Source organism: Paramisgurnus dabryanus, chromosome 8, assembly GCF_030506205.2.
Source record: "Paramisgurnus dabryanus chromosome 8, PD_genome_1.1, whole genome shotgun sequence".
NCBI lineage: Eukaryota > Metazoa > Chordata > Actinopteri > Cypriniformes > Cobitidae > Paramisgurnus > Paramisgurnus dabryanus.
In genome coordinates this window covers 36,841,774-36,865,827 of record NC_133344.1, presented here as the reverse complement: position 1 = coordinate 36,865,827, position 24,054 = coordinate 36,841,774, and the positions used below count along the sequence as shown (strand labels likewise).

The following is a 24,054-nucleotide window of genomic DNA, read 5'->3' as shown; positions in this document are numbered from 1 at the left end:
AGTCCTCACCCATACAACTGATCTCAAACTAATGTTTTGGTTTCATTCTTCTTCTATTAGGTGAGTTATTTCCCTCTTCTATCTATTACTTCTCATCACTCTTAAAAATATATACATCATACAAATGTAAAAATGATTTCTTGGAGACATAAAGCATGTGAAAGAGAGCAAAACAAAGGAGATTCCTTTATCCCATCTTGTGTTTTAATGGTGACCTTTGGACTCTTTCCCAAGTGGATCTGGTTTTGTCTAGCAGTGGAATTACATTCATTAAAGGAGGATTTGATGTGTAGCCTTCTCATCGCAACGTCATACAGGTGAAACAGATATAAAAATAGATAAATGATGAAGGTCTGGTTTCACACACAAGGCTTAGCTAAAGCCAGGACTGTCTTAGTTAAATAAAGATGTTTAAGCATCATTGAACATGCTTTGGAAAAAGATGTTATTGGTGCATATCTTGAAACAAATCAATGGCACTGGCATATTTTAAGATCTGTCAGTGCAAGTTATTTTCAGTTTAGACAGCTGGACTAGCCTTAAGCTTTGTCTGTGAAACCAGGCACACAGTGACTTAACCATGGTTAATCACAGTTAAACCTGGTCAATTCACTAAGACACAGCTTCTCATCATGACTAATTGCATAAAAACTAAAGTGTCATGAAACATGCAGCATTATTCATTATTCTGTCAATTTAAGCTCAGTTTGATTACATAAAGCAGTATTGAGATTCTCTATAACAATAGTGTAATGTTATAACTTCACCAGATCACAATCAGACCTGACAGCTCTTAAAACCAATATAACCTCATAAACTTTCACCATAAGCTTTATTTTGCATCCAAACACACGTCTTTATTGCCATCATTCTGTAGTATTTAATCACTTGGTATATAATTTAGGATTGTAAAAATACATTTTATTTGACTTTATATTGACTAAGGTCATGGCAATGATTGAAATTGCATCCAGTTTTCCACTTCAACGTCATCATTAGATTTGTATTAGTTTCACGGACAGGGTCACATATTTCAAGTAGTCCACATCTGACTCACATGTAAAGCAACTAACCAGTTGGGGGCGGGTTTAACTGAAATGGCTGACAACACATGATGATGTGACACTGTCATATTAAAGATATCAAGATTATATTTTCACACAATGATCTTTATGAGATTATATAGAAAACAGTAAATCATGGATAAATGACTTTAGCTGGGTTTACAGACTGGGTCACAAATAAGCACTGGGAAATTAACTCAACTACACAGCAATCGCATAAAAACCACAGGTGTGTGTAAGTTACAGTACATAATAAATATTTTGCACTTCGGGTTTCTGATCATAAACTGCATTACACAGCTCTGCATATGAATGGTGCTTTAAACTAAACACTATAAAGTGCATTTATTATTGTCAAGTTATTGGCATTATTTGACCAGTCTGTTAAAATCAACTTTATATCCAAGCAAACCAGTTTATGATTTAAATGATTTACACATTTGAACACATTTGCTGGATTATGAAATCTTTTAATGAGTTAACTGAGGAAATGCAGAATTGCACCACAGCTTTTCAAATGACATTAAATTGATATGAAGTAACATCATTGAAAATGTGTTTATTTATTCATCAGTCATCATGTCAGCTCCCTCTCCACCCGTGGCATCATTTAAACTCAGATCTTCTAACATCTCAGCCAGAGAGATCCTGGGAGCTCCATCATCATCAGTGTCACTCTCCACCGGGATCTTTGATGTGTCTGTAAAGATGGAGAAAGTTTAATAAGTTTAGTTAGAATTAAACCCTCTCAGTGCACCTGACATGTTTTCATGTAAACAAACATTATTTATTATCAGACTCTTAATGAATTCTTCCAACAAACCACTATTTCTCAAGTGAAGTGAAAGTATTTGATGAAGGTATAATACGTGCTGACAGCATTCGGTTAATAATAATGCAGTAAAAGCGCTATATAAATGTAACGGATTTTTATTATTATTATTAATATCATTAGTGTCACGGCTAGTCCGTGTCATGTTTTGTGTATTGCACTGATCCGTCTCACCTGGACACTCATTGACTCATTACGCCAATACACTACACCTGCCTTGTGTTTAATTGTCTTAGTATTTATATGCCTTGTTTCTGTCACACCGGTTGCCGGATTATTGTCATTACAACCCTGTCTGTTCCCTGTGTTGGATGTTCCTGTTTTCCTGTGTTCCTGTATTCACCATGTCAGCCCTCGTGTTTTTATTATTAAATGTTATTTATTTTGAACTTTGCGTTTGCGTCCTGTCACTCCTACCCAGTCATGACAATTAGCTTACATATGTGCTGTTTAGTGGCTTTTGCATCTGACATCCTCATGCGTTTATTAAAATACTTGCTTTAGTGTCAAATTTTTGATGAGCATTTCTTAATAAAAACTGTATAGGAGTTATATTTGTTCAAGCACTTGTTGATAATGCTAACAGAATAACACCTAATAGGCCAGTAAGAACACACGTGTATGTGTGTGTGTGTGTGTGTGTGTGTGTGTGTGTGTGCACGCACCTCTGAAGATGTTGATGTTCTTCCTCAGGAGCTCATCTTCCTCCAAGTCTTCCAGGAACTCATTGTATTGTCTATGAGAAACATCAACTCATCAATAAACAGTTGGATAGTTTAACATGTATAGCAACACATTTATTTATTTGTGTGTGTGTTTTATTCTCATGGCATTTATAGAGTGAAATTCACTTTTCTTCACTGAATTTTTTATTTCTTTACAATCCTTTCCTAACTTCTTTACCTCTCATCATCAGTGTCGGCAGCTTCTCGCTCTCTCTCCAACTCCTTCAGTTTCCAGATTCTGTTCTTCACACGCCTCACACGATCATAACTCTTCTTGATCAGCACCTGAACATCATTAACACCCTCTTATATTTATACTCTCACATGTTTCTTGTTCAAACTAAACAACAATTCTGCTTTTAACCCTGATAGAGGAACTTTCACACAGGGTTAACCTCACAACGCTGTGGCATCGCGTAACATGTATGAAACGGCCATGAATCAGTTTCTACATTGACAAACCGCGATGGGTTAGCAGTGGGTTCTGGTTTAGAAACAGTTTCTTTTATATGTGGTGCCTCAAACACAAATGTCTAGAAATGAGAGTAACAACTGCCCCAAAACTGATGACGTTGATCTGGTAGATGAAGAAATGTAAGGAAGCACAATTTTAAAAGCATAATGCATGCGACTTCAAACTGTATTAGGTACTGCAATAAATTAAAAATCTACCATTTACTTTGCTTAATAATATTTACAAATATATTTAAAAGAAAATTAATGATTTATCAATGATTTTGGTGTTACATTTGACAATACAGACAGCATAATGTTTAAACATAAGGTATAATTCTTTTGAGGTTCAATACAATGGAACTTAAATTAAGACTTTTCAACCTAAGACCAGTTTTTACAGATGTAAATTTGTGTCTATATGTTTTATTGTACAATATTCTTATGAAAACATACAATGTAAGTCATATACATGATGTTGAGTAAATGAAGAATGAACTATTCCCTTACAGAGATGCACCGATTGACCGGCTAGAGACCGGAATTGGCCGATAGTTTTGATTGGCCAGACCGGTAACCGTCCAGTCAGTCTCATGACTGACCCAGTCCTTTTGTTGCCAGTGGTGCAAGCAATGACCTCACAGCCACACGCACACTCGCAGTGGAAGCAGCATCCAATTGCATTAATTTAATTCTGTACCTGGAAACCTGATCCGTTTTACATAAAGAACGCAACCCAAACCGCCCATGCAGTCCTCCCGTGCCTATATAGATCCCTGCCCCTCATCCGCAAATGACACAGTGATATTATTCCACCAGATCATCCGCCCATGTGCAGGTCTCAGGGATGCATTTCCCAAACAATGACATAACTCACTGCTAAACCATCATTGTACAATGTATAGTTGGAAAAACTAACTAGCTTGTCTCTACTGTTCCAAGAAAACAAAGTAACCTTTTTGCACATCTGTCGTTTAAAATATGTCGGTACAACAATATAGTTGATGTCAAGAGGGGGGTGGAGTACTCATTCATTTACTCATTCATTCATTAATTCATTCAGTAATTCATTTGTTCAGATTGATTTAATGTCAGATTATTGCTGTAAATAATGTACATTGCATCTTAATACTGCTTTTGTTGTCGTGTTATAGTTATCTGTATTCGCAAGTTTCCCTCTACATCACTCATCCCTAGGATTCTCCAGGGTCTTAAAGCTCGTAGCCTGCACACATTTCAGCTTTAATTCTTTAAATTTGGACTTTGTATATATTTAGAATAACAGATATAGAAAGCACTGCATATTGCTGCTTGCTTATTTTGTTTAAAAGCATGATCAATCTAAGTCTACACGTCATACTATCTAACATAATGAGTCTGAGAGAACTGTATTTTGAGATCTGTTCAAATAAAACCCTGTAATTTAATGCAGTTTGGGTGAAAGTGCAATGTTTAATCATTTCTTTTATGATAAAAATAAAGTTTTTTATTAAAGAAAAGTGGATTTTTGTTTGTAGCCTATATGCTGTCAATTATTGTTCTTAGAAAGAAAATTGGTATCGGCAGGTCGCACCTACAGAAAAATCTGAATCGGACAAACTGCAATCGGTGCATCTCTATTCCTTTAACTTTTGGACAAGTGAATTATAATGTCTTACCACATCAGGAACACGGTGAGGGTTCATCTTGTTCAGAAACTCATCATTGATATTAGCATTGGCAAAATCAAAGCTGAAGTCAAAAAAAGTAAATTAGTTAAAAACGTCATACTGTATATGTAGTGAATGAATAAAGGTGTGGAGGTGAACTCACCCTAGAACCAAATCTCCAATATTCAACAGATGACCCAGAAACGTTCTGCAGTGATACTGATGACCAGAGTTCATTTCTGAGGTCTTCTGAACCCAAACCTCAGCTAATGTGTGCTGAAGAAACACACACACACTTATTCAATTGTCTTATTAAATTAAATGTTATAATCTAAGCACTTTTATATGTACGACTATCATTAGTCTTTTAGACCCTTTTAGCACCTACATCATGATTATGTCATGGTGCTAGCTGGAGTCAAAACAAAAGATTATAGATCATGTTTTACTTTATTGGATGTGAGTCCAGCGCCGGCTCCAAGTTTCTGATCTCTGATGATCTCTATATCCATGATAATAAACTCTTCTAACTGTTTTGGGCTACACAGACTGTTAAATGGGTGACGCCAGTAAGTATTTCCATCCACCTCCGCAACTGAAACACACATAAAACACTTAGTTTTTACAAAGTTTTCAACATAAAAACACAGAATACACATAAACAGAATAAAATGTAACTGTGTTAAGGATTTTCCAAATGATAAGCTTAGTGACAAAAATTTATCAATATAAAATTGCGACGAAATGGAAATACATGAAAATGGCAAAAAAGGCATAACTGACGACGAGCCGTTAAATGATTCAAAAATACCCACAAGTGGTAATGCAGCACGAAGCAGAGTTACACCATGGGTGTGCAATTTTTTATTTTTTTTAATAATTTAAAGGACCAGAGTCAATTATTCCTCTAATACCAAGATTACCACAGACATTGCTATGGTGGATATTTGAAGAGATTTGACAGATCATGTGTTTGTTTTACAAAAAATCAACACCCGTGAAACATTTCTCAACCAATCAGAATAAAGCATTCCCCAGCCCCCTGGTATAAATCTCAATAAAATTTGACTTTTTCCATGTTTAAATGCTATAATTGGGTTTCCCAGTGCTTCTATCAACCTAGAAAATGTGAAAAAGATCAACCCATAAACTTTTTGGTAAACCGTTTGTTAAACAATTGATGTCATAAGGAGCTCTTATTACCGCCCCTTAATCTGCACTATCCAACCACGGCACAGCCATTTAGTGCAGAGAGAAAGAGAGAGAGCGAAAATAATTGACATCACAATTGAGTTTCAATTTCAACAAACCACTATCATTGTGATCAGTGTTGGAATTTCATCAGCTCATTTGCATTTTAAACGACCCACCCAAAAACGGCACATTTTTGCTCACACCTACAAAGTGACAATTTTAACATGTTGTAATAAATGATATATATGATATTTTGAGCTAAAACTTCACATATGTGGGATATCAAAGGTTTATTTAACATAAAAAAATATTGTGACTTGTCCCCTTTAAGCGAATAATCAAATATTCAGTCTTATATATGAGCTTATATATTCAAAATATAATATAATTGAAAAATGGTCAACCCTAGTTTGTCTCACAGTTCCACTGATACTGTAAACTTGTATTGTTAAGGGCCGTTCACATTATAACGATAGCTGTAAAAAAATATAGTTTTAAAACCGTTTAACGAGCATTTGAAATGACAGATGACATTGTGGAGAAGCTTACTGCTGAGGTCCATAACATAAAATGATCTCAGTTATACAGCACTGATGCAGTTGCCATAAAATTGACAATGTATTGCTTCTTATTCTACTACACTGACTGTGAAAAAGCTTACAGATTGCACAAACTACTAGATTCACTGTTTAGAGTTACGCAAATGCAGCGTGTTGAGGACATCTGCTGGTTATACCCGCTGTGTAAATTCAACAAGAACAGCATATTTATACATATAATGATATAAACAATTACAAGCACGTTTATTAAAGGAAATATGCAATATTAGTAAATATCATTTAAGGAAAATGATTTGTGCGAGAATCGCGTGCATGAGCCAGTTAACAAAGTACTGTATCGTCCGGTGGTGTGGACACTTACATACTTATCGTTATAGTATTGTTAAAAGGCTGTTCACATTATATATGCAAGGATAGCATAAAGATTCTGCTAGAAACATATGATTAAATGTAACACAAATAATTTTGGTTTCTTTTGAATATTGAAATGTAATTATCATTAAAGTTCATGTGTATTATCCTTATGTGGTGTGCACTCTCTCTCTCTCTTTGTGTGTTAGTGTAATTTGTTTGGTCACACACACTGATCGTTTAATTTTCTTGTAATGAATGAACTATCAGATTAGCTGAAGGGTAACAGAAGGGTGACAGGTGAGATGAGTAACTCACTCTGCAGGGTGTTGGGGTCAATCAGGTGAATGGCGCTGGTGACCCGAGTACAAACACACACTTGACCCATGTTACCCAAACTCTGGGCGAGCCGTGGGGAAAGACACACCACATTATCCTGTAACACAAACACACAATGTTGAACTACAGCTGAGCATCATTACATGAAATTTATAACCATAACACTGACAGGACTGTATTGTTAGAGGAACTTTATCTGTACAGACGGTAACTGTGTTTTCACACCACCACCGGCGAGAGCGTCAATAAAAGCTCTGGATGCCCTGCCAACGGCGCTATTGAAAAGGTGTAGTGGACACGCTGATGCTCGAAAGCATTCTCTGAACTTCCGATGGGTTGCCGCCAAATGTTTCTGCCTTCCGATCGGTTGCCGCATTTTACATGACGCATTGAAAATTTATGACTTCCGACCACTTTGACGCTTTCGCCAGTGGCGGTGTGAAAGCACAGTTAGACACAACATTTTGTTGTAACATAAGAATTGCTTGAGCCAAAACAAATGTAAATGTTTGGTGGAAGCATGTTTACCTTGCACACAGGAACAATCTCCACTGAGAATGTGCTTTTGTAGTTGTAGGTATTTGTATGAACATCATGAGATATGAGCCGCTGAGAAGCCTTGGACCTTTACAAACAAAAATACACTATTAGTTTAAAACAGGATGGAGAAAATAAACTAGAGAGCACAGGGGTGTCAAGAAACATCTTTTATTGCTTAGACTACATTTCTTCCCTTCATTGCTGAAATGTATAAATTACACCTGCAGAGGAAAGCTATGTCGATCATTAATCATCTCACACATCCATCCAGATATCTTTAAACACCTTTAACTTCAGGTAGATGCATTAGAGCAATGACATCAAAAGTCCACACACATTTTGTACACTACCTGTGGCGGGTTGAAAAATAGCCATAAAGTTTAGACTGTGTGTTCAGAACTAGTCTCACAAACTAGCTACTAGTAACCTACTTAAAGTTGCAATGTAAGACTTTTAGCGGCATCTAGCTTGATTAGCACTTTCAGTGTTTGACAACCAATTCAACAATCATGGATATTCAAAGCATAGATAGAAGTGTCATTTTCTCATTTATGCGACTCGATAAAGTGACAACGCATAATTCAATCTGTAAAATTCAATTGAAATGGTTTTGTTTTTGAAATGTGAATGAACTATTTTGCAGCCAGACAGATATTCGAGCATGGAGCCCTTTATTTCCCATTCCTGACATACTGATGGAAATATTACAGATGACCATTGGACATAGATGATAGCTTTTGTCCTCCATACCTGCAGGGAACTGTACACTGCAAAAAATCCACCATCTTCTGAGCGTGCTGCTTAGAGCCGTAGTAAAAATCAATCCCCTCTGAAAAAAGGAAACGCAGAAATGTTAAAGGGGACAGAGAATGAAAACCATTTTTACCTTGTCTTTGTTGAATAATGGTAGTCTACCCGCATTCACAAACATACAAAAAGTGCTAAACATGCTAAACATCTCAGTCGCATAGAAATTCCTCTTTTAGAAATGTCAGCCAGAAAACAGCCCAATCTGAAAAACTGATGCTTATGACATCACAGGCATCTAACTGCCCCTCCACTTTAAAATAATTGGCTACATTTTTTGAGTGGCAGCAAAGTCAGCCAATCAGTAATGAGATTGCAAGTTAAGCCAGTAGGGGGAGCCAAATAGGTGCAAAATAGAGGCTGACATTTTGTCGGGAATCCTGTGGGTCCCGCGGGTCCCGCGGGATTCCTGTGGGATCGGGAACAAAATCACTATTAATCACGGGATTGGGACGGGACAGGAAAAAATGTCAGCGGGAGTGGACGGGACCAGGATCGTAATAAAACTATGATACCCAACTTTATACACAAATATGCAGTTTCTATAAATAAACTTAGTTAATATATTGTGTGCGTGCGTGCCTGTGTGTGTGTGTGTTTGCATGTGTAAGAAAGGTTGCATGAATGTTCACGGATGCGTCTCCCTGGTGCATAAGCGCTCCAACGCAGCCTGAGCGCTTATGAGAAAAAGGAACAGCAGCAAAGAGTATAGCGGCTCTGATCAAACGGAGAGATAAGTGTGTGACAAGAGTTGTGTTGCGAAGAGATTTCCTGCTGTTTGGATAGTTTCTGTGCTTTATTGTGTGCATCAGTGCCGAATAGTACGTTTTTTTCTAGTTGTCTTTAAATTAGCAGCAAGATTACCGCGTCTTTTATGTTATATTGTCAGTTATCATTCATAATGTAAATGAAGCTGTTAGATAGCGCAAATCTTCTCATTAATAGTCATGGTACCCAGTTTATATTTGTGTTAGTTTATCTTGTTCATATTTATTCAGTATTATTTCCTTATATTGGAGATTGTATAGTTCTAATACTTATACAGTTATTTAACAATTCTAACAAATATAGTTATTTACTGTATGTGTTATCTGATACATGTGCTAGTCACATTTTAGAACATATGACACCATTTCGCGGTATCTTGTATATTTTTGCATATTTTGAACTTAATTACAGCTGTTAATGCTTGTTATTTAAACAAATGTATATTAATGTTCTTTCATAAGGCTTTTATTCTTGTTTATTATTTGTTGTTGCAGAACCACACAAACACAGATACTTAAGTGCATATTAATGGAAGGTTTTATGCCCATACTGCAACTGTGAATTAAACACCCATAATCCAATTATTCGTCTGGTTCTTGTGTTCTGGACTCCAGACTTTGGGTTTATTAAACTATTGTAGACATGGAGTGAACTATGTATTGTTTTTCTTTTATTTGCTGTATTCCATTTTCTGGAGAAAATCTAGAAACCAGCTCAGCAACTGGTCCAAAACAGGATGTAGAGCAGATTAAATCAAATTCTTTGTATGAACTAAACACTAGTTGAAGAAAAAAATATATGGGAGCGATACAGGAGCGGGAGTCAGTTTAAACAGGAGCTGGATGGGAGTGGGAGTCAATTTACCAGGAGCGGGATGGGATGGGATTATTTTTTAAACTTTTGTCTGGGAGTGGGACGGGACAAGATTTATTTCTATGGGAGTGGGACGGGACAGGAGTGAAAATCCACTCCCGTGTCATCCTCTAGTGCAAAAGCACTTGTTTAAAATCCCCCACCCTAATAGAGCTATCTGAGAGAGGTTTTTAGGAAGCTTCTAAGGCATTACAGACCCAAACAAAAACATTTTTTGTCTACATGTCACATCACAGAACAAAGATAAATACTCTGTTCAATCATTCTATGTCACCTTTAATAAAACACAGGAGGAAAAGAAGAATGGAGAAACAGAGAGGATGATGGGAAATGTACCGTGGATCTCTTTGATGCGAACCGTGTTCTGATGGAGCTTGTGCTTCAGGATCAGCTGCTCCAGATAGTAAAATGTTTTCTTGTGAACAGTCTGACAGAACAAAGAAAGTTTGAATAATAATGATGAGCAAGAAGACATTACCATAGTAAAACATTCATCTGAGTGAAGTTTTAAAAGCAGTACATTTATCCTTATAGAAATTAACTGAATAATGAAAGTATTAGAATGGAAGTCTATGGGGAGTTTACATTAGACACATTAAGCGCTTGAACTTGAAAGAGTTTGGTTCCAAAACGCAATAAATCCATTTTGACTAATTTCGGTAAAAATGTGTTTTCTATAGCAAGAATGATATTACACAGCAGCCGAAAATAGTCCCCTTAGTAACTTTCAATAGCAGGGGACTAATTTCGACTGCTGCGTAATATCTTTGTGCCTCCTACCAAAGTCCTTGATTATTACGCCAGAATGAGAGTATAGTTCCTAGCCATATCTGCCTAGAAAATCACAACTTTTAATTTTCTGTCAGTCTTAGTACACGATGTAACTACAGAAAAGTCATGTTTTAAATAGGAAAAATATCAAAACTCTATGGTTATTTTTGAGCTAATGGTCTAATCAGATTCAATAGATTGTGCTAAGCTATGCTAAAAGTGGTACCGCCAGACCCGGAGATCAGCTAAATGGATTTCAAAACTGTAAAAATCAAATGTTTAACTCTAGGGGAGATGGAAAATTAGTATTTAAAAAAATAATAATAATAATGGAGTGTCCCTTTAAGGACCTGTTGCTATGCATGTTTATTTTCAAAAACTCTCCAGAGGCTTGAAATCTTTTCCCCAGATTCACAAACCTTCAAGGATTTCAAGGACCCATTGGATCTCCAAAAGTTTTTATATATTTACGGTAGTTACGGTATTTACAAAATATCACTTTCTGTTTGTACCTTCTGCCTCAGTTGCACTACAGCTTTCCAGAAGTCTTTAGCTTCCACCCGATGACAATCATCACACATCTGCGCCTGAATGACAAACTCCACCACAAAGACCTGCTGCAGAATGGCTCCATTCATCACCTGAAAACAGTCCCAACACATCAGTCTCATATTCACATACACCTTGCCTAGATTACACTGAAAAACATCAAGCACACACCTCCTTCTGGATGGTCAGTTTCATCTTGATTCTTTTGGAGTGTGGTTCTGTCCATAAGAATCCAGCATCAATAAGCCTCACCTTGAAACAAAACACAATCTAAGAATCAGCTGAACTTGTACTCTGTTGTGAAGAGATTGCTGTATGTTATCAACCTTCGACATTGAGCTTTTCAGTTTCTTCAGACAAAGAGCCAGAAGCTCCCTGGACTCCAGAGCACATTGAACCCACGTGCCTGGAGGCTGTAAGTATCTAAAGAAATAGAAAAGACACAGGTCAAGAAGGTGCCAGCACAGTTTTGCAAAAGATCCCATACTCAAGAGCCCAATGTCTGATTTTTAGTGCACTTAAGCTAAAATAAATATTTAAATTACCGTTCACACTGCCTGCAAAAATGGATGGAGACCTGCTTGGGAATTCCTTCAGAGATGTCCACTTGAGATCTTAAGCAGGATACACACATGTTGGCTGGGTTCGGTGGAATGGGAATACCACACGTACAGCAAAGACTAGTGATTGGGGGAAAATAACAAGACATCAGACATTTCAATAAAAATACTGATGCAGAAAACAGCTAATTATCTAGACAAACAACTTTTGATAGCCTGCAGGTTTTCCAGTAGATAAATATCTAGGTGTACCTTAGTGGGAGGGTCAAAATAACTGACTGGAAATTACTGACCTAAGCGGTGGAAACGTTAACTCGTGAAAGAGAGAGAGTCATTCTCAACGATAATTGGCCGAGAAGAAATAACATGAGAAGAGACGGAGTTGTGGCTAGAAGGGATCAGCAACTACCAAAATCATGTGAAATCTCGCCACATGAGCGCTGTTTTTATCCTTATCCTACCCCTGAACCTAAACCTATAATTTCCCAGGATTTAGGCCGTAGCTGTATTCCATCTAGCCAGGGCCGCTGTTTTCATCCCAGTCTTACCCCCTAAACCAAACTCTAAACACAAACTCTAGCAAGATTTAGGCCATAGCTGTATGCCTTCAGGCCAAAACCAAGAGATGTAATGCATGTCATGTCTTCTATGCATTTGCATTCTCCTCACAATTATGATGGTAGACGTAGGATCCACAGATAGATCCATGAGTATAGAAGCCCTTTGAGTGCAACGACTATTTGAAGTGTCACAAAATGTGGACATTATCATACAATGTGTGATTTTTTTTTCATTATTGATTGTACATAGGTCAAAATTATGATACAAATACGATACCAATCAACAATCTGCCAACACTGTGCATGCTTTCAAAGTCAGATAGCAATCAGGTAAATAATCGCAATTACGAGTTTTACCAAAATAACCGTGATTATGATTGTTCACATAATTGAGCAAGCCCACAAATCAAACTGAATGATATTTGTTAGTTAACATATTTAATACTCACATATTCCCTTGGTTGCTGGATGGTGGGGCTTGCATGTACTCCATTACTATAACATGATAAATCATGATCAATCATTTCGATTTAATAACAGAAGCAATGACATCCCTCAAAACAAACAGATCAATGTAATTGTAATAGTAAACTCTTTACAAAAATAACTAAATTTTTATTATTTTCCTATCAAATTATGCATGTAAAATATTTTATATCGGCAATAAATATGAAGTATTGTATAAAGTTCATCCATAGTATGTATATAACAAATATGGTATTCAGAGACGTCATTCCCATTCAATTTTTTTGAGCCCAAATGAATTTTGCATGCAACCTTCTCCCAATAAAGAAGCATCCATTAATCTGTCAGAGACTTTCGTTGTTTAGATCGTGTTATTTTATTCAGGCGGCAGGCGATGCAGACGCAACAGCGCAGTTGCAAACGTCATCAGCATCTGAGCGCTGGTCGCGGGCTTCTTGCTGCTGCATTTTACCTGAAGATTTAAACATCATAAGAAACGCTCTAAACATTTCCAAACACAGTAATGTGCAGTTAACATCCACTGTGTAGAAGTGTATGGTTTAAATGTAACACTCTCGATGTTATTAGTAGATTTCTAGATTCATATTGGTACGACGCCAGAGTTCACGTGGGCACGGAATCACATCGTCACATATGAGGTAAAATTTAGTGCAAACATGTGTTCCTCTAAAATTTTATTTAAACATATTTTTTAAAATCATTATCGAACATTACATACAATCACGTGACCATTGCTTATGTCATTTTCATTGTTTATTTAACTTTATGGATTTAAATTTACATTAATTTATAGCATAACGCAGTTGTCGTGCAAATACATTAATGTCACAATTAAACGAGTCATTAAACAGAACGTAAATAAACAAAAATGCCATTTCAGATGTAAATATGATGCCAATATGTCATTATTCTGATTTAATTGTAAAGTGTTTGATATGAAAGTTTGTCAATTCGTTTATTTTGGTGTATTTTTACATGAAGGCAGGGGGGCTCGATTGTTTGAAATGTAAGTGGGAGTGCCATGAAAAAGATCTAAAATATTTATTTTAATGTCCGTGTGATAATAAACGTTATGCGAAAATTTATGTGAGCTGTCAGCTGTGCCACCTTAAAAAAAAGTTTCATGACGCCCCTGATGGTATTCCTATGATACATGGATGCCAAAATTATTCAAATCAAAATACTTAAGTGAACCACTTCTGTTTAGATTATATTTATTATAGATCTTCTGCCGAAGAGATCTAATAATAACCTTGTTTCTGTGTAATGTTATATACAAATATACAGGCACACACACGAGCATATATAAGTTATAGAGATATTTACACACAGAACTGCACAGTAAAACACTTAAAACACTTACTGTGTCTGCGATGAATTAACTCATCAAAAAACTGAATTAAAGGTCCAGTTCGATGGAAATTATTCCGTCGCTAAAGCACGTTTTTCGGTAGACTACGGCTAATGACGTCACTGCACGCTGTGAGGACCCTCGTTAATAGCAGCCCAACACATGCCTGAGTATAAATAAAAAAGTGTTAATTAAACATAAGATTCTGACTTCATATCACTGTTTCCTTTGTGAATGCGATATTCTACGATTAAAAACAATAATTGTGAAATAAAGAATGAAGTGAAAGTGTTAATATAATTCATTACATTAGATCAAATCCACTAAACACTTATTTTACAAACATGCACACAAATGATCATATGTCATGCTTATTTTTTATCGATAGGATGATAGTGACAATTTGTATATTAAATCATTGATGTAAGGCTCAGGCATTGTAAAGCAGTACAGTATGTATACAGTAACAGTAAAACAGGATTAGCAGAAACACGTATGTGTCTGTCTCTGTGGCGCAATCGGTTAGCGCGTTCGGCTGTTAACCGAAAGGTTGGTGGTTCGAGCCCACCCAGGGACGACAGACATTTTTATGATGTATTTACACTTTTATGTCTTTAAAAAAAGTGAACATGCTTATAGTAAACGGCGAAAATTGAGTTTGAAAGTCTATTGTTTATTAAAACACATTGTTAATCAAAAGTTACTGACCCTTACAAAAATGACAGAAAATTGTCCCTTAAAAATTCAAAATTAATATTATTGGGATAGCATTTGTTTAATTAACTAATTGAATGAATTATTATTTGTGGAGCACCATCCCTGTTTAATTAAGAGCTGTGAAGTCCTAACACCACATCACACCACCTTTAAAATTTTACTTTGACACTAACCAATATTAAGATCATGAGAGCCCCCTAGTGGAGTTAATACACCATCAGTGCATAATACTATACCTAAGGCTTTATCACATGGCTTAATTGAGCAACTAGCCAGTTAGTGCTATGCTAAAGAACGAATGACACCTAAATATGTTTTTTAACATAATTTAACAACACCACAAGCAAAAAAAGTGCATGTTCTTGACATTTTTGGAGTGATGTGAGTTTATCCGAGATTTCAAATGTCACTAGAAGTATCACTTTACACTATCTGATATTAAAATCTGATAAAGAAAGTGTGTCTGTCCCATGTAGTCACAATTGCCCCACATTGCAAAGAGAAAAAAGTGCTACAGAAATAAACTTTTGCTTGACTTGCTTTGCCTTGAGGTTAAGATTATTATTCACTACCCCTTGGTTTATTCTGAAGAACCTTTGTGTTTCATTAAAGTTACTACAGTTTGTAATGAAAATGTTTCTTTAGATAATTAAAAAGTTTTAAAGAAATGCCTTTTAGTTTTAGATCCTTTGACTGAAAAATGGTTATGTGGCATCACTGTGTGTAGGAGCCTAATATGAACATACCATGTTAAACCAGTAGGGGGCAATCTCTTTTAATAAATAAATATGTGCACCTCGGACAGAGGGAGAGGTGTTTGTGTGGACGGTGGAAGCTCACGTTTTTTTTGACGTGAAACATGACAGAGAACAGGATCTTTACCACAAATATGAACGATTTATTGTGTTTTTAGCATATACCTTCACCATTTTGGAATTCTGTTTAGCTACACCTGTGATATTATGTTAAGGATTGGCGTGGACTATAAACTGTGGATAAATGAACAATGGGACTATGGTTACTGTATGATATGCTTGTTCCAATAAAAGTCAGCATGTAAAGAACATTTGCCTTTATTGACACGAGTCAATTAATTGCTCTCCGAACACGATTCGCCTCTATAGTGTAAAGTCATTACACTGTGAATAACCTTTTAAAGGGGTCATATTATGAGATTTTTTTTAAGATGTAAAAGAAGTCTTTGGTATCCCCAGAGTACATATGTGAAGTTTTAGCTCAAAATAAAATACCCCACAGATAATTTGTTGTAGCATGTTAAAATTGCCACTCTGTAGGTGCAAGCAAAAATTTTGTTTTTTGGGTGTCTTTTAAAATACAATGAGCTGATGAAATGCAAACACTGATCACCATAATGATGATTTGATGAAATTGAAACTCAATTGTGCTGTCAATAATTTTTTTCTCTCTCTCTGAACCAAATTTGGGGGGGGGGTTATTGTAATAAGATTCGTTACCTACTTCACAAAACAGGCGAAATCTGAATTACCTATTTTTTCACATGCTTGCAGAGAATGGTTTGCCAAAACTAAGTTACTGGGTTGATCTTTTTCACGTTTTCTAGGTTGATAGAAGCACTGAGGACCCAATATCTTAAAGGGGTCATAGTGTGAAAATCTGACTTTTTCCATGTTTAAGTGCTATAATTTGGTCCCCAGGCTTCTATCAACCTAGAAAACATGAAAAAAATCAACCCAGTAACTTAGTTTTGGTAAACCATTCTCTGCAAGCATGTGAAGAATTAGGTCGTTCAGATTTCACCTGTTTTGTGGGGTAGGTAGCAATGCCAATTACAATAATACCGCCCCTTAATCTGCACTATCCAACCACAGCACTGCCATTTAGTGCAGAGAAAGAGAGAGAGAAATAATTGACAGCCAAATGACTTTCAATTACAAACCACCATTATGGTGATCAGTGTTTGCATTTCTTCAGCTAATTTGCATTTTAAATGACGCAACCAGAAACGGCACATTTTTGCCCAGGCCTACAAAGTGGCAATTTTTATGTTATAATAAATTGTCTGTGTAGTATTTTGAGCTAAAACTTCACATACGCACCTGAGGACAGCAAATATTTTACATCTTAAAAATCATATTATGACCCCTTTAAACATGGAAAATACAGATTTTCATGATATGTCCTCTTTAAGCACATTTAAAGTGCTTTAGTTTTCCCTTTTAATATGAACAATGCGCTCTAGTGTTCAGATTGAGTTTGTGGTTGTTGTAGTTCCATTGCTTATTGTAATAAAGTGAATAAATTGTTCTCCTGTTGATCAGCTTACATTCACACATTCTTATCATTTATTGATCAGTCTTAATTTAGTTACATACAGCATATCAATTCAAAGTGATATTTTGAAATACATATAAGTTATCTATGTATTCTGTAGGACCAATGAAAGTAAAGTTTAACCAGCAAACAAACAGATCTGGATCAATACTGCCCTCTTAACACAACTACATTCTTACACAAGATATTTGGGAACAGACAAACACAAAAATGAAGCTTGTAATAAAGCTGATTTACTTCATATGTTTTCACATCTTTCTTGAGAAGTGCATTTGCAAATCAGAACAGTAAGTCAAATTCTTGATCTTTTTTTATTTATGTGTTGTACAAATGTGCATTTATTTAGTTGAGACATTGACTTGGATTTAAATATATATTAAAGAATACATTATATGCAAAAGTAAATAATGTCAGCGGTTTCTCTTTTCATAAGCAGTGATCAGGTTTTATCCATTACTGTATTAACCCAGGATGATGTGGATACACTCAGAAACATAACCAGTCACAATGAGGTGAGAGTTTATGTGTATTCAGTGCTTTAGCATTTATATAATCTTATCAAAGTGAATTCATCCTACCGCTACTACTGTAACTAATAGTTTACTGAATAGATGAATTCGTCTGGTTTGTGTTTGGATGCTGTGTGTTTTTCAGACAGTATTATGGCAACCAGCTTCATCTAGTCACATTACACCAAACTCTGAGGTTCATCTTTATATTCAGTCAACAAGTGTGGAGTTTATAACTCAGCTCTTACAGAGACATGGAATCACTTTTACGTATGTAAATCTGTAACTGAATATTATTTGTGCGAGAGTATTATTCAAATTGTGTTAAAAATCATTTGATGTCTGTTTATAAGACATTTTATTGAAAATTCAAAAGGATTTTTGAATAAAATCTAAAGGTTTGTTCTGTCCATCAATCAATATTTCTGTAGGGTTCTTGTAGAAAACACAGCAGCACTGCTTGAGATGCAGACCAGAAATGAATCCTCAGATCCACGGAGTGGTGGTGAAAATCATGAGAGATACTTTTCTTTAGAGGATGTAAGATCTGTAGAGTCTAAAAAATAATCTGCATTTCTTTTAAACTACACCATGTAAAATTCATGTTTATATTTTAAATCATACCTCAATTGAATGAATCCTACATTTCAGATGTATTACTGGATTAATAAGACACGTCAGGAGCATTCAGACATGGTGAAAGTTATTTTCATTGGATCATCATTTGAGAAAAGACCACTTTATGTCATGAAGGTACATTTATTCATTGCTCCACACTTTTATGATGTTTTCAGTAGTATGACTATAATCTTGTTGCGTATTTTGTTTGTATGATAACACAATGCGTACTGTAGTTGTCTGGTAGAAGAGGTGAGGTGAAGAAGGCCATGTGGATGGACTGTGGTATACATGCGCGAGAGTGGATCTCTCCAGCTTTCTGCTATTGGTTTGTAAACTATGTCAGTATCATTTATTTAATCTCCATTTGTCATGTGATTTTTATCTGTAATGTATGATGTACTTCATTATTTCATAGATATATGCAGTTTTTGGTGTAATTAGTTACTGTAATTGAATTACATTTTTCTTGAAAAAGTAAAGTAAGGGATTACTTCTGATGTAATTGAACTAAATACTGTGTATGGACTGTAGATCAAGAATACAATAGTGGATTTAACATCAACATTTTAAGTCTACGGTTAAAATGCATGTTTTTATGTATCTTTCTCATTTTGAATACTTTGGTAAGTTAATAAGAATAATGGTAACGCTCTAGTGTAGTTTACAATTCTCACTATTAACTAGTTGGTTATTAGCATTAATATTACTGAGATATTGTCTGTTTATTAAAACGTATAAATCACATATTAAAGAGCCTTATAGATCCAAATCGAAACTGACCTGTATCGCAGTGTGTCACGTAGTTGTCCATCAATTTAAACAATGTGCAAAGTAGTTGAACCAAAAAGTGCACGATTAATAAAGTTATTGGCTTCTAAAGTAGGGAGTCGACTCTGAATCGCTGAAACGAGTCATCATATGGATTGAATCTCCTAACTGTCTTTATCCACGTAATACCAATACTTTGCGTAATAATCTCTGCTACAGCCTTGCCCACGGGAGAAAAGAAAACTATGACCTGCCCACAGCTAGTTAGTGTGTAAACATCATATCACGCTGTGTTTTCAGTTTGTGTCGTTTTCACTACCAAAGGATGAAGATATATGAAGAATCTGTGGTTAAAATTACTTTTTCAAGGAGGGATTTACTAAACATTTGGCTGTGAAGAATCAGTGGTTAAAATTACTTTTTCACGGAGGGATTTACTAAACGTTTGACAATGAAAGATGGTTCAGAACCCACTTTATTTGGAACAACATGCATCTCCTAACCACAAGCTGTAAGTATGATTATTACATTGTGTTTATTTTCCCCAAAGTGTTCTAAAATGTCTAGTTTACTGTAATATCTTATCAGTAAGCTGCGCTACCAACGCAAGTTGCAGTTAAACTGTGGCCCGGTTAGCTTAAGTTTCACTTGCTTAAATGAGTGTAAAAATTTTAATGTCTGTCGTCGTTTTTATTACTTGGACTGATGAAGAATGATGTGTATTGATGTCGGTGTTTAAACTCTTAATATACTGTCAGACAGTCACGTTATCAAGCGGCTAACGCATGCTCAGTTAAGGTTTTGCTATGACCCGGTTAGCTTACTTAAATGCTTAAATAAGTGTAAAATGTTAATATACTGTCAGAAAGTCACGTTAGCAAGCTGCTAACGCATGCTCAGTTACGGTTTTGCTATGACCCGGTTATAAACGCTTAAATGAGTGTAAAATGTTAGTTTCTATCGTCGTTTTTATTGCTTGGATTAATGATGAATGATGTGTACTGATGTTGATAATGTCTTCTCAGTAAATCATGTTAGCACTAGGTCAATACATGTTGCATTATTGTTGGTCTGTGCCACTGATCTGTGGTCTGGGTGGAGACTGTGTCAGTTGACCAATCAGAGCAGAGTAGGCTACTGAAAGGTGGGGTTTAGGCAAACTCAGTCGTTGAATGGCTTCACACAAATCGTTTGAGGATCTCTGAGAAATGGGGTAATTTTAAATGTATATTTTGAGAAAATGACAGTGTTTTTTGACCTTGCATGCCTTTAAACCTGTTGTCCGGGACTTATAAACAGTGATATAACGCTTAAAATGTGCTTGTTACTGGCTATTTAATCCCTGATTCTGCAAAACATATTCTAAATCCTTAATCCTACCCAATTCCTACCAAAACTTAAACTTAACTACTACTTTATAAAGTATTACAAAACAGTAATTAGGACTATTTTGAGGAAAAGTTAATAAATAGTTAATAGTGAGAATTGGACCTTAAAAAGTGCATTACTTAGTTACTTTTCATGGAAAGTACTTACGTTACTTTTAAGTTACTTTTGCATTACTTTTGCGTTACTTTTTCTTACTTTGCTGAGGCTTGATCTCTTTCAGGTCTTGCAGGTGCTTTTATGAATGAAAAGTTCTGCATTCAGAAGTAATGCATAACTTTACTGGTTACTTCAGAAAAGTAATATTATTACGTAATGCACGTTACTTGTAATGCGTTACCCCCAACACTGGTAATAATTAAATACTTTTTGGATGCAGTAAATTGTACAGTAATCTAATTACATGACTGAAGATGTAATTAATAACTAGTAATTAATTACTTTTTTGAGTGGTATATGTATTTACCAGTACACTGTACAAATCATTGTTCCATTTAAATGTTGAATTTTAAACAACTTGAATACTATTCAAGAAAGGTAAAATGACTTGTTAATTCAAATTGTTTAAACTTAAAAATGTAAGTGCAACAAGTCATTTCTACAGTGTAGGAAACCTGGAAAAAATCTGCTTACGGAGTGATCTGCCCTTATATGTTCCACGGAAGAATAAATGACACCAAATAAAAACTGAAAAATAAACAATGATGCATTTGTTTAAGTGAAATTCATAATTCATTAAATTAAAATGTAAAAGTGTTTTTGTATTTTTTTTGTCAGGCACTAAACTTTTACTCTCAGAACCCTGAAATAACAGAGATGTTGAATAGCATGGACATTTACATCTTGCCCGTCATGAACCCAGATGGATACAAGTACACATGGACAACAGTAATATAAACAATAAATTACCATTTTTTTTTATTATAAAAAGATTTTTTTATTGACGTTTTGATAAAATCCAAACTTAGCACAGTACTCATTAATGTCTATTTCCAGAGCTAATGTAAAATAACTACACACTCCATTTGGTGTTCATTTCAACACCAGAAACGTATTGTTTTATAAAAGTATGCATTTAAATTTTTTTTCATTTACCAAACAGGATCGAATGTGGAGGAAAAATCGCTCGACGCAGAAAGAAAGTGAATGTGTCGGAGCTGATTTGAACAGAAATTTTGACGCAAACTGGTGCAGTAAGTGTCAAACACCAACAGTAATTCGTAAAAACAAACAAGCCTACATACAGTTGTAATTTTGAATGTAAAGATTTCACAAAATGTATCTCCCCCATGATTAATGGTCATCAAACGGCCATATAACATAAAGATAATTTAATATAAGTAAAAACGCTGCCACGCAATATTGCAAACCACAGTAAAATCAGGAATAGATTATTACTGTCAGCGCTTCCACTTCTCTGAGAGCTTGTCTAAGTTATGTCATGATCCTTTTTTAATCCATACCCAGATTTTCCAGATTGTTTTTTAAGTTTCTGCAATGGAGGCCAGCTAGTTTATTGAAAGCTGTGCAGTAAAAGTAAACCTTAAGAAGTGATTTAGCGACAAACGTTAGAGCTCATGGCCTTAAAGGGATACTTCACCGATTTAGCATTCAGCTTTGTATCTGTAGAAACCCGGCAGTATTACTGAATGACCATGTTTTCCTCCATCATTTCCCCCTGAGAGGAGAGATATCTGCATTTTGGTTCTGCAAAAAAGTCCTCAGATGATGCAAAAATCGTCATATTACATCATCGGAGGACTTTTTTGCAGAACCAAAATGCAGATATCTCTCCTCTCTGGGGGAAATGAGGGAGGGAAACATGGTCATTCAGTAATACTGCCGGGTTTCTACAGATACAAAGCTGAATGCTAAATCGGTGAAGTATCCCTTTAAGCCTCCTTGTTAAAGCGCCCGACTCTCATGATGGACCGAAGCAGTTTAAATCTCGCACAGAGCGGGCGCGAGTAGGACTGTTTACATTTCTATACATATTTTATTTCAACAGTTACAAGAAATAGCTACCCTGAATAATCAATATAAGCCTGTGGTTCATAATTTATTTTCATAAATACAAATATTTAAAAAAACATTCCACCTCTGATTTGTACAAATTCCACCTTGGGTTAACATGACATGACATGTTTTCTGGTGTTTGTAATAATGATCTATTCTTCTGTTCTGTTATAAAGCGAAGGGCGCCTCCAGTGATCCATGTGATCCCACATACTGCGGTCAACATCCAGAATCTGAACCCGAGGCTCGAGCTGTGGCCAAGTTTCTACGCTCCCATAAAGACACAGTCAAACTATACATTAGTATTCATTCTTACTCTCAGATGCTTCTCTTCCCATACTCGTGTTCGTATGATGAGGTGCCAAATCACAATGAACTGGTGGGTGTCATAATGATGTGTGTGTTAGTTGTGATTGTAAAGAAATGTTGTGATGTTTTACAATTCCTATCTTCAATTTTTTTGTCTTTTTGACAGTTTGAACTTGCTAAGGAAGCCTCAGCAAAAATACGCAGATACTACAGGAATAATTATAAATATGGTCATGGGGCAAGAACCATCTGTAAGCTTTGGATAAACTTTGGATAAAGGTGTAAAACAAATAGAAATGTTATTAATCAAAATGTATAAGCTTTGTGTCTCTGTGTTTATAGACTTGGCTCCTGGAGGATCTGATGACTGGGCGTATAACCTTGGGATTAAATATTCCTTTACTTTTGAGCTTCAGGACCGTGGAAAATACGGCTTTCTTCTTCCTCCGAGCTTAATCCCTCAGGCCTGTAATGAAGCTCTGCTGGCAGCAAAGATCATAGCCTTACATGTGATGAAGAAAACTTAATGAGTCAATGCTTGTTAGGTGCTATGCATTACGAATTCATAACATTCAGAAAGTTTATTGTTTCACAAGATAGCCTTTCTATGTTATGAATTTTAATGTAATAATACAGTATATCTCTGAAAACATGAACCAATTAAAGCAATTAAAGAAAATGTTGTACATCATTTATAACAACGAATAAAACAAATAACACTCTGTATTTGTTAGTGAGATTATTGTTATTTGAGTGTATATTGTAAAATGTAATTGAAGACTGACTGGTAGACATGATGCTACTGAAAACACCTGCGGGAAATTCCTTATGCTTTGACTAAAAACTGGATTTGCATGAGCAGACAAAGCACAAAGTGCATATGATGGAGAGACAGGCTCCCACAGTATATTGTTGAATAGTTTGAGAATAATTTAAAGAGATTTAAAAAAAAAAAACTTTTGGTTAATCATTAAGAATTCGTT

At 35.6% G+C, this 24,054-nt stretch overlaps 2 protein-coding genes and 1 non-coding gene across 4 annotated transcripts; 2 read left to right on the top strand and 1 right to left on the bottom strand.

Moving 5' to 3' along the window:
* Positions 1-1,513: 1,513 nt before the first annotated feature.
* On the bottom strand, positions 1,514-14,571 carry nmd3 (NMD3 ribosome export adaptor). Its single transcript, XM_065281708.1, has 16 exons — positions 14,445-14,571; positions 13,045-13,090; positions 12,021-12,155; positions 11,802-11,898; positions 11,647-11,727; positions 11,439-11,567; positions 10,492-10,582; positions 8,458-8,536; positions 7,696-7,792; positions 7,147-7,264; positions 5,173-5,318; positions 4,887-4,999; positions 4,733-4,805; positions 2,800-2,906; positions 2,562-2,632; positions 1,514-1,764 (listed from the first exon to the last, which is right to left on the bottom strand). Exons 2-16 carry the CDS (start codon positions 13,086-13,088, stop codon positions 1,628-1,630), a joined length of 1,518 nt encoding a protein of 505 aa, XP_065137780.1. The 5' UTR covers positions 13,089-13,090; positions 14,445-14,571; the 3' UTR covers positions 1,514-1,627.
* A 364-nt stretch (positions 14,572-14,935) lies between these two features.
* Positions 14,936-15,009, top strand: trnan-guu (transfer RNA asparagine (anticodon GUU)). Its single transcript has one exon. It is a non-coding gene; the product is annotated as a tRNA-Asn (tRNA).
* A 2,604-nt stretch (positions 15,010-17,613) lies between these two features.
* Positions 17,614-23,797, top strand: cpb2 (carboxypeptidase B2 (plasma)). Of its 2 annotated transcripts, none has more exons than XM_065281707.2 (11): positions 17,614-17,749; positions 17,899-17,974; positions 18,117-18,241; positions 18,403-18,511; positions 18,623-18,724; positions 18,826-18,930; positions 21,524-21,634; positions 21,849-21,939; positions 22,939-23,141; positions 23,238-23,322; positions 23,414-23,797. In XM_065281707.2, the coding sequence occupies exons 1-11, from the start codon at positions 17,673-17,675 to the stop codon at positions 23,596-23,598; spliced, it is 1,269 nt and encodes a 422-aa protein (XP_065137779.1). In that variant the 5' UTR covers positions 17,614-17,672; the 3' UTR covers positions 23,599-23,797. The 2 variants fall into 2 exon arrangements, with proteins under 2 accessions (XP_065137779.1, XP_065137778.1); XM_065281706.2 differs by having other exon boundaries at positions 17,896-17,974.
* Positions 23,798-24,054: the final 257 nt, after the last annotated feature.

Excerpts from the sequence above, each read along its gene's own strand:
- nmd3 (XM_065281708.1), bottom strand. The coding sequence starts at position 13,088 with ATGGAGTACATGCAAGCCCCACCATCCAGCAACCAAGGGAATAT. Across the intron at positions 5,000-5,172 it reads CTGGACTCACATCCAATAAA|CACACATTAGCTGAGGTTTG; the intron begins GTAAAACATGAT and ends GTGTTTCTTCAG. Across the intron at positions 2,633-2,799 it reads GCCGACACTGATGATGAGAG|ACAATACAATGAGTTCCTGG; the intron begins GTAAAGAAGTTA and ends TGTTTCTCATAG.
- cpb2 (XM_065281706.2), top strand. The coding sequence starts at position 17,673 with ATGAAGCTTGTAATAAAGCTGATTTACTTCATATGTTTTCACATCTTT. Across the intron at positions 18,512-18,622 it reads GATACTTTTCTTTAGAGGAT|ATGTATTACTGGATTAATAA; the intron begins GTAAGATCTGTA and ends CCTACATTTCAG. Across the intron at positions 18,725-18,825 it reads GACCACTTTATGTCATGAAG|TTGTCTGGTAGAAGAGGTGA; the intron begins GTACATTTATTC and ends TGCGTACTGTAG.